This window comes from Pectinophora gossypiella, chromosome 7 (assembly GCF_024362695.1).
Source record: "Pectinophora gossypiella chromosome 7, ilPecGoss1.1, whole genome shotgun sequence".
Taxonomy (NCBI): Eukaryota; Metazoa; Arthropoda; class Insecta; order Lepidoptera; family Gelechiidae; genus Pectinophora; species Pectinophora gossypiella.
The window spans coordinates 10,429,196-10,440,804 of record NC_065410.1 but is presented as its reverse complement, the minus strand read 5'-3'; the positions used below and the strand labels follow the sequence as shown (position 1 = coordinate 10,440,804).

General features: G+C 36.2%; 1 protein-coding gene across 5 annotated transcripts in view; it reads right to left on the bottom strand.

The window, feature by feature from the left end:
• The window catches only part of LOC126368009 (dachshund homolog 2), a 159,727-nt gene that overhangs the window by 97,765 nt on the left and 50,353 nt on the right, over positions 1–11,609 (bottom strand). For 3 of the 5 annotated variants that reach the window (XM_050011846.1, XM_050011847.1, XM_050011850.1), the window contains one exon: positions 2,439–2,578. In XM_050011846.1, coding sequence (XP_049867803.1) covers positions 2,439–2,578 — 140 coding nt within the window. The remainder of the gene's footprint in view (positions 1–2,438; positions 2,579–11,609) is intronic. The other 2 variants (XM_050011849.1, XM_050011851.1) reach the window with 1 other exon arrangement.

The window sequence follows — 11,609 nt, the reverse complement described above, 5'->3', positions numbered from 1 at the left end:
AGTACATATTGAGCTTTAGATAAGAATAAATTAAGCTGTTCAGGTTGACCACTAAACTTCGGTATCAAACACAGCATTTCTTTGGGAACTAACGTTACTTGAGCCATATTTAGTTTTATAACGAAACACACACAAAATAAAATAAATGTAACAAACAAAAGTAATAAAAATACTTAAAAGTTCACTTATCACCTATTTTAGTGCGATATGTGAAAATCAGATATTCTTTATCTCAGTGAAGTTAACCGAAACAAACTATATAGAGCTATAGAGTTCACTTATTAATAATTGAGCCCGCAACTAACAGGAATAGATAAGCATAAGAAGTGGAATGCGAATTAGTCACTCACAATCTGCTCACTGCCATATCCTCCACGATAAAGCTGCACTGAACTTCGTAGAATTATGTGTCTCTCGTATTATGTGAAAACGATTTTCACTCTGTCCGCTCACTCACTTGTGTTTAACTTATTTATTTGGTTCGTGGATATCTGCGACTTTTTGACCCGACGACCGATTTTCTAGTCCTCAGGTGCAGCCTTAATGCAAATATCCTACCGGCTGCGCCAGATAAATCACCCGGGGTGAGAGGACTGTTTTTAAAAAGTCAATTTAATTGAATTTAAAACTATTTATTTAGAATAAGACACACGTATTGTCTAAAAGAAGTTCAGCTTAAGACTACTTTAAAAACTAATGGGAAGGGACCAAGCGTCTGATCTCATCACGGCTTATCTTATGCAACGTAGCGCATTCTCTAGGCAGTCTAGACGCTTCATGAGCTTATCTTGGTGAATGTGCAACGTGGCGCATTCTCCAGGCAGTCTGGACGCTTAACTATCTACGAGTTGTATTTGATAAACAACCGGTAAGTATCAAGAATGTTTCAAGAAGTTCGTAGATGGTAAAGATTGATCGTGAGCTTCAAATCTCAAAACAATCCCCTTACGGGACCCATCCATCTTCTCACTAATTGTAAAATAATTAAAACCAACTAAGCGTAGACATGTCTCTCAGTAACGAGGGAGATGTACATCTACGAATGTAGATTTTCAGATATCCCTAATCGTAATTACTTTATACTAACAATGGGAAGTAGTAATAGGTACATATACTAATCACTACAAATATGTATATGCACGGATGAAATAAAAAAGGAAACTGCCACAATCAGAACAATTCAAAACAACGGCTTTCCGGAGTGTTTCGAATTGCAAATTTTAGGGAAAAAAGCGAACAAACTACACTCAAAAGTCAAATGCGGCAGTGCGCGATAAGCAAGTGCCGCTTATGCAAGATCACGAATGTAATTGCTCCCTTGTCTGGCACGACACTTCAGGTCAGAGCGAGAGGAAACATGCCGAGTGAGGAGGAGGAAACGAGAAGCGAGACAGGAGAGTGTGCTAACGGCGTAAGCGCCAAAAATGATTGATTGCTAGCCGTCTTGCGCTGAGCTCTATTTAATCACTTTATTCCCTTTTCTCCGTTTGTGTTGGGATAATTTTGTATTTGTGTAATTTGTATACGAAATGAGGAACAGCATACCTCCGGCGGAGACGGGGATTCATATCCGGCGCCTCTCCGGCTTACACAAACCCGATTTTGATGTTATCACATGTCATGCCTTCATTCGTTCACATAGCGCCACTGAAGGTGCTGTCATTTTACCCAAAACGCTAAGTAGGGATGCGTTTTAACTGTTACTGCCGTTTCTTAGACAAAATATAATTGGTAAGCGTAACAAGGAGACTTCGAGAAATGAGAAACTTCTTAATTGAGTGATGGGCAGGCTTATATCTGAGATCAATAATTTTAAATGCAAACAGCTAATGAGGAACTTAAAGGTAATCACTATAGACGCTACATTGTTGCAACTAACAAGGGGACCTTTTTCTGATAGGCGATTTGCCAACTTTACATACTATAGCTAATAAAGTTTTTATTAATCCACTCATTCTCATTAGAATGCACGTTAGCGAAATTAGTCTTTTTCAACGGCGATTTATTATTGTGCGCAAATTGTTTCAGATAGGTGTTTGATGAAATCTTGTTAGAATATTTTTTTAGGAGCCATTATTATTTTAGTAGAGTAATTTACATCAACTTTACTTTTAAGTAGCTTCTATGTAAGTACTGCTTTTCTGTTTCTTTTTTCGACAAGTAACTATTTAGACTGTGTTATCATTACTACATGTTGTATTGTACCACATCCTGTGGTATCGATGTTTTTACGTATGTTATTATGTTGATCTTTCCTGAGATTGTAATCATTAGCCTTTATAATAATCTCATCGCTCTCTTACAAAAAAGCGTTTCTGGGTGTTAAAAATATTACTTTGCTTAATTTTGCACAAAACGCAACTGCTCTAATGGAAACTTTCGGGCAGTCTTTACTCAGCAGAGGTACAATATAGGCTACATATAGACTAAAGACTTACCGCTCATATGTCCATTTTCATAGGGTGAGTAGTCGCCGTTCTCCAGCCGATGCTTTTTGAAGGGGTGTCCCGGGAACTGTGTGGCAGCCAGAGACAGACCCACTCCGGACGCGCGCTTCGGTGGTCGGCCCGGTCTAGAGCTGTGGACATAGTAGCACGTTACTGCCGTTTAAGACGATCCACTTACAATCACAAGTTTTGGGCGAAATTAGCTACTTAAAATTAGGTACAAGCGTTTACGTTTGAAAGTTTCAATAGCCAAACAGACGCGCAAGCAAATATTAGTATATAACATTTGACTTAAAACAAATTGTACAGTCTATATGTATGGAACCTTTATTGTGGAAGACTAAAGAATGGTAAGATAATGTCAGGGATAATAAATAGTAGTACCACATTTTTTTAACATCTTGCACCGTGCATTGATGTACCTTCCTAATATAATAGATCAAATAAATATGGATGATGGAATTGCACTAGTTTACGTGTTCTGTGCATCATGACAAATACTATTAAAGTGGACTTGACGCCGCTATATACGTATAAATCAGGCAAAAAATATGAAAACGAAAACTATATAAGAACAAATGAAAAATGTATTGCTAAAAACGGTAAACTATGTATTCATAGTAACAGTCTAATTATAAGAAATAAATCAATTTGAAACAAACGCAAAAAATGCATGAATGCTTACAATAAATACATCACTAGCACACGACACAGCACCGAAGCCGTGAGAGTTGTCATGCCAACGTGCTATCTATCATGCTTCATACAATCGCACTGCGCATCTATAATGCACACTGAATCCTCATTACTCTGAGCAAAAATAGAACAACCGTTATTACTAATTAAATTCAATTATATCAAATTGTAAAGCTTCCCATGCAGTGTCTTCAGTCGCTTATCTAATAAATCAAGTTCTCGCGTGAGGGTGGGCTCAGATTTATTTTTATTTATTTCACTCCCCCAAGATTTAATGCCAGAAGATGTCGACCGCAGTTTCCACAATTTCACGCTTATTGTTTTCCCATCCGTGATTTATGGTCACGTAATAGACAGTATATCGTTGGACGCAATAAACTTTGTCACCTAAATCTTTGGCCTAAGCCTATTGCGTTGCTGGCCGGCAACAGCGGCCGGAACTTCGCTGTTTACGAGAAAATACTTAAACATGAACCCCAAATTAAACACGACATTAATTTTAACTAGTCAACAATATTGTTACAAATGCTATCTATAACTGGTTTCGGTTTAAGTACATAACATTATAGATGATTATAAGCTATGTGAAGTAAACAATACATTTATTTCAAAATCCATTACTTACAGTTACATTTTAAAACTGATTGGAATCACTTCGTTATAACATATCTGGGAAAGCAACGAAAAGCCAGATATTAAATCGCAAAGAATAGCAACGTGAAGGAGACAGATATGACACTTATCACATTTTTTCTGGAATGAACTACTTATATCCTGACATTGCTAAGATCAATTACAGTGGGCACATAATCCGCACTATTACCGGGCGCATCGTAGCCGTCAGCCCAGTTCGGCAATTATCGGGGGCGCTGTTATCATAGTATCGGCTTACGCAGAAACTGACTCTCGCCTATTTATTTTTATGTCAGCAACCGTCATTATGAGACACTCCATTAGCTTGGATTGCGGTGACTCTCGTTTTCGGTTACGCTTTGGGGTGCGATTGTATGTTATGACGACTTTTTCCTCCGCTGTCGTGTAGTGATAAAGTACACCGTTCTCGACAAAATGTGAACATGTGCAAATTTCACGCAAGACTAGTCTAATAATAAAGTATACTTGAGACGCTACTTGACTAAATCAAGCTACGGCAATAAACAACAAAAAAGACTTAACTTTATATAATGATTATCAACAACAGTTTTTAACGAAAAGTAATGCGCCAATGAACTTTAAAGTATTTTACCAAAAAAGTTTATTTTGGGTGAGAACAAGTACAGTCGGGTGCGTAAAAAACTAAACAAAACCGCGACCGCGACGAAATCGAATATTGAAAGTGTCGAGGGACAGAGATAAGGCGGCTGAACACGTGCCGCGCCCTCGCCGGCACTTAGCTCGCGTAATCTGAATACCGCAAAGCTCACTCCGATAAACTACCATTAAAAAGCGTTCGATTTATTACCGAATGATTTCCGAACGATTTATGCGGACATGCACAGAGTATGCAGTTATATATATACTCATTTGGTTAAATACCAATATGTCTATAGATAATACTCGAACATGCACTTAATCAGTTATTTCAACTGAAAGCTCTGACAGGTGAAATGTTTCTTTGTATGTGTATATAAATTTCAATTCGTTTATTGAATTAAATTTTTTTGATATAGGTACTAGAAAATAAACTTTACAAACAAATTAAATGGAAACTGTAATGTCTGTTTCAAGTTGTTATCCCATTGGCTTGTCTGTTACTGTCAAAATGCAAAACATGAAAGCGCGTTCGTCTCTGTTCACAAAGCACTCTTTCCCGGCTACCCCAGTGAAACTAACACCGCGGATAGTTTTGCTTTTTGTTATATTTGCCTGGCAATATTCATCACTCACGCTCGTGGCACTGATCAAATAGCACCCACAAAGGAGTCCCCAGATATCCTGACAGATATACCCTGAGATATATATGTATATCTATTTGCAAACGCACTCTGCAAATCACAATCAATCAATATTAAAAGAGGCAAGATTTGAAATGTTTAGATAAGTAAAAGGATTATACTTAGTTACGTGATTATAAGAATAGAAAATATTGATAGAACTTGGCTCTTCAATCGACTGATCTTCATAAAAAAGAGATCTTAAAAGCCACGTGAAACCGTTAGGAATACAAACAAAGTCAACGCTACCGACAAACTATGAATAGACGCAGGAGTCTTTGTTATTATATTTGTATTTACCGATCTTAGTGGACGTGTTCACACTCACTACCAATTACTGGCACTAAATCATAACGTCCACGTGTAGTAAACATCCTTCCCTCCAGTTAAAAAACTGAAAGACCAAAAGCATCTCGCTGACAGGCTATCGTAAGCTAATAGTCATAATCTGTATATATTTTCTGTTTTTGTTTCTTGAGCGTCCGATTATTTACACGTACCACTACGGCCTGTATGGGAATGTTTACATATTAAATTAAACTCTTTTTAACCGTTTCTTCGTCCAAAAATATCTCCTTTGCCTTTGAATTGAGTGCAATAGAAACTGAATCTAGTGACACACGATAGTAGGTATGTTTTTCAGCTGAAGCTATGGGAAGTGTTTTGCTTTTTGAATGCAGTGCCACTGAAGTTGTTACGTTTGACTCTTTGTCGGTAGTCTGGCGGTGTCTTTTGATGATTACCTACTGCGCCAGATCGTAGTTACGAATTCCGAATTAACATTTAGTAGCTAGGCTTACATCGTGTCACGGTTTCAAATCCCGGTTCGGGCTTTAAACTACTGAATTCGACTTTATGAGTTTGAATTTATGTTTGGATCATAGTTAATTGCTATCATGTGATTTCAAGGATTTGTGCCCGGTTAATGGAAATAAACTCGCCCTCTATTACACGGGAGTTAAACATAGCTGGCGAGGAGTGGGTGGGTATATAAGTACAAAACTCTTGTGCCTACTTCTGGGATACAGGCGCGATGCTATGATGTAATGTTATTTAAGTAGTAGGTTCAGATTGTTCCAATTCAGGTATGGCCTTTACATGCAAGTACTTTACTCAGTCATATTCAATCATTTTAATAACAGAACAACGTCTGTTGCTTCACGAAGCAATGTTTATATGACAAACTAGCATAGTGCAGTGAACTCACGGATGTGCCAACTAACAGACTTCCTTGGTTTGTATCAAACACCTATTTCCTTTTCAAAGTTTCCATGCCCTCGGAAACACCATGTCTGGATATTACACCAAACAATGGAGCTCTGTCTTAAAAATGGCTCACGAATCGGTCGACAAGGTAAAACAAACTAGTGTAATCTTATCTACGATAAACTCAAGCGCAGTAGCAGTTTGTCTTGGGTTCAGTACAAACATGATAAATGATTTCGGTTATAAAGCGTCGGTGTATTTTTCTTAACGAGTTCCGGTCGGTGTGAGATGGATTTTTTCCTTGAATAGAAACCTATTCACCTTGAGAAGTACCTGAGGAAGAAGAGAGACTTCGGTTATTGACCTTATTGAACATCAAATAATTGTTGAAATTATAATTTTACTAATTATAACAAACACTAAGCAAAGGTCACATCTGTTATACGCCTTCATTGTTTGCGACGCCAGCGGTGAACTTAGATCATTAAAAACAATGTTTTAATAAAACAGAAGAAAAATGTAATTGAAGCCAAAAATTAGAGGGCACATAGACAGTAACAATAAAAAGTGAAAGCAAAGCCGCGTTTAATCGTGTCATAAAAATAAAAATTAAATAAAAAATGCTCAGGGGTGGAAAAGTTTTGCGACCGTAATTTAGCCTCGCAATTATTTCATGTCGGGCAAGATGCTTGCTCCTAATGTTACCTGTCTCAGGGGACACTGCCCTATGTATTTTAAAACCATTTGCTACCGTCTTCTTTCAAAATATGATTAGTAAAAGAACATAAGACTCCAATCAGATAGCTACATTGATAGTAGACTACAGGAACAATGAAATACTGATCAGACAGAAGCAATTTAAACGAAAATAAAACTAGATTTAAATCTAATATTTAAGTACTATCGGAAAGACAAGCGATTACGTAAATATTCATAACGCTCACATTTCTGACGAAAATGACAATATTTATCCAGTTCATTGTATCGATGTTCCAAGAAACACAAATAGGGTAAAATTTGGAATTAAATTATAAGGGTAGTAGTATAAGCAGATAGTTTGAAACACATTACTACTTGGCAGTACGATGGTCGGGCGATGTGGCGAGACTGGCAAGTCACCGCAACAGTCAGGTAGTCGCTACGTTTCAATTTCTCCGAGGCATTTTATTTACAAAACTAATTACGTTTGTCTGATGGGGTATTAAACAGCTCCCGGTGCTCCACTTGATTCGTTGACAGTTAATAAAGACATTCCAAACGTATTTAAGATCTGAACCTATTTCCTCTGAGATCTGATCGCATCGTAATGAAGAAACCAAAAGAAACGCTATTATGGTCCGTCTGTTTTTTTGTTTTATTCTCACGTGTGCGACTGTACTTATGGTTAGTTGATGAAAAAATGTTTTCTACCAGAATGAGATATGTATAAAAGCTTTTTTTGTGATTTTTATTGCTGTTAGCACGAACATCGAAGGCACGCCACGTGGTCGGCGTAATTGAAATGTCCAAACATTGAATTTATGTTGCTACTTTACTCTATTTCTTTTTTATCGCGTCCATCTCAGTCGCTACTATTGGCCTAATATAACATCTTTTTGACACATTAATAGGACGGAAAATATATCCTAATCGGTGGTTACAATTATGTCGCACCTACTAAGGTTAGAATTAAAAATAATAAGGTAATTATAATTAGAAACTTCCTTAATTTTGATTATTGTGTAGACCCCTCATGAAGAATATTAAAATGAAGTTTGAAATAATAATTTCCCTACCCTAATCTAAAGGTACAGAAAGCATAATGAAATCAGTAAAAGGTATTGAAGTTAAACATAAAACCACAAGCTCACATTACATTCGACAAACGACATAGCTAGAGAGTGGTGGTAACATTAAAATCTTAAATATTAATTGTATGAGGAGTTGGTATCCCTTTCTGCGAATGTTGGGGCGAGCCCTCGAGGGACAACCTCTTGTAATTAGCGGCTGTTCATTTCTTAATTTCAATATTTAATTACAAAGGAAACTCGACGAGTGCTCGAGAGAGACGTCATCCTCAGAAAGACTGGAATCCGTTTTGTTTCTATTCAGTGCTAACCGTTTGATAAGGGCTTCGCGATCGTTTCTTTGTTTGATATCAAAGGATAATTTTTGATCGAGCTACGCACTTTCTTAAGTAAGTTACTAATTAATGTTACTTAAAGTCCGTCTGTGTTTAAGTAATGTTATAAATAGTAAGTACTTACTTGTGTATTAACGACTCACGTTTAATTTTAATTGGTGGACTTGATATTTGTATTTATCTTGAGACACCAGCAAGTTGTCTGCTTTGAATTCATTACGGACGTTTATTATAGAACACACTTTTTAATATTATTTTCCGAATCACGTCGTTGTCGTAGACAATATCTGTCTTGTTCTACAGACAAGACGTCATCAATGTAACTTTATCGTGCCTACGTTCAAGAGCCGTCTCACAATTTCTCTTTGTCCTTCCCTATTGTCAGAGCGGTAATAGCTCCCTACATATTATCGTTTTATTTCGTTTCTCGACTCGCTATGAAATTCCCTTTTTAACTATTACCTGTCTGCGAATTTTATTAAGGTCCTCCTAGTATATTCCGCATCGGCTTTGTAAGGATACTTTGTACAATTGTAAGCTCGATTAGTCCAGTGATATTAAAATACTCTGTCACCGTGTCTGGTTTTATAATGCGTATGTGGGCATAAGTGCTACGAGGTATTGTAACCCTATTTTACTCATGAAAATTGTTAATGATTTCCCTTTGTGCGCGTTTTTCATTTGACTCTTTTCAATTGATTCGGCGTCGGTGAGACGCGTGGGTTTGGCATGTTTTGTTCCAATCGGTGACGGCCTGCTTCGGACACGGCCATTCATGCTGCTGCCCTGCAGGATGATTGTTTTATTGTGTAAAATTGTACAATTCTGTCCGGCCGGCCGCCGCGACCCGTCACCGCCGCCCGCCACGCCTTCACTAGTCGATTCTAAATGAAAAATCTCATTAGGGCACAACAGAGAGTAAAGTTTATTAATTTTAACGAAGTTTTTAATACGTTACTTCCCCGTTTCTGAATGGACCACAGAAAAAAAGCAAATATCAAAGATCATTCTGCAAATTAATAACTATCTATGGATATATATTTTTTTGCTAATGGCGCTAAATTACTTTGCGATATTGCATACCAGACCATGTCGGATGCAGTACCATTTAGTCCCTTTTCTGATATTTAATAGTTTTCTATTTACACTGATACGGCTCATCAAGAATAATCGAAAACCTTTGCTACCGTTCTCGACGATTGTATTTTTTTATAAAACGGGCTTTTGTTGCCTTTAAAAAGATATGTTGCTACCTGGCCAATCAACCCAACGGTGCATTTCGTTAAGTCCTAATTAATTTCTTCTAATTTTGGCGCTCGCGTTTGTTGAGTCATATTTTTTTCATTAGCCATCAACCGCTTTCGAACATTGAAGTATGAATTTAAAAAAATGCTCGTTTTTCATCAACCGCCATTAAAAAGACACTTGAAAGATAAACGCGCTTATACTTATTCAAGAACATTTTAAAACACAGAAATAAACGAGTTATTTTTAAAGTATCTATATGTCAGATCTGTAAAAATGACTTTCAATGGCTTTCGTGCTTGAATGTGAATGCTTTTAAAGTCATTTCAAATAGGTACTCGTAAGTTAAATATCTAAAATCGATCATCTGGATTATAGTTTTAGTACGAATTTAGCGATAGCCCTGAGACCTACTAAGTATATTAATACTTTCATAACCAGAATATTGTATAATGTTTTACTTCAATTTTGTTTAATGATGAAAAATGAAAATAATCAAAGTACGGTAGAGATTTGAAACAGAAAGAGTCGTTTACAGTGTTCAACGAAAATAAACGTAATCATATTGTTAGTCAGGTTATTAGGAAAACATCGTCTTGTCGACAGCCTTCTAATTCTTACACGAATATATAAACTGGCAACCTAGAGTCGACTTACTCATGCATATAGGTACCTCTAGATAGGTATATTTTACTAAGGTAAGGATTCCATTTAGTGAAAGCGACCAACCGCTACTTTTTATAAATACTTAACTATGGATTTTGTACTTATAACAAAGGTACTCTGTGACGTCATAGAAAAAAATGATAAAATTTCGAAATTATTGTTGCGTTTTTTTATTAATATTAGTAATAGGAAAAGGACATACATACATAAACTCACGCCTCTTTCCCACCCAGGTAAGCAGACTATGGAATTCCATTTGTACATTTGTACTATTATAATATAATAGTGTATATAATAATATATTATATTATTATATATTTGTATATATATTTTTTATTATTATTTATTTATATTAATGTGTGTATATTTTGTAAATGTATATGTGTGTCGTAGGTTTTACCTAAGTAACTTTATCATTAACCTAACCTAATTGATTTGTGTTAGGTAACCGGTAGGTAAGTCTGTCATGTTGACGTGAAAACAATGTCGGACGTGCATGTCCCAGACACGATGTATAAATATATTCAAAACATTTTTTTTTTGCCCTATATTGTCCATAGAAAACTATTAAAATAAAAAACGTAAGTATTTACTTATACGTACAAAACATTATAAATATCTTTCAGGGATGTTAATTTATGTCTATTCCACAGTGACTTTCCATCATAATTATAATTACATTTAATAAGGGAGATTAAAGTAATTATTACTCAAATAGCTTTAAACAAAAACTATGTAGACAGCAATTAACCAATTACCAATCAATTTATTACCGCGTTGATATCTCTGGATATCTTTAGATAACAAAACTCTGCTGAGAATGTTAAAGTAAACACGAGTTATTCATAAATCAGCCTATAATAGTTACATTCTGACGGTACGTAAGTACATCTGAAAAATCTTTTGTTTGATCAGACTCAAACATGTGGACGCTGAACAGAAGTTCATAATAAAATATGAAGAAAAAATATGTTAAGTCCTTTTGTATCGACCGCTGTCTGTTTTACGTTACGAGCAAACTGTCTTGATACTTGGAAATATTTTTTCATTGTAACCATACTCGCAACACATAAATATAAATGAGCGTACGTTGTTGATGGTTAATCTTTATCGTTTGATCTTTGCCAATCAATGGGCACCGTTAAATGATGCAGGAGGTAAAAACACAGACGTGCGCCCTAAGGGCAGGGTCGTAATACGCTAATTGCATTTATTATAATGAATTACAATTAGCTGACATGAATAATGTGCGTCTGGGAAGCATTTCACTAAATGCCAAACGTCTGTCGTCTC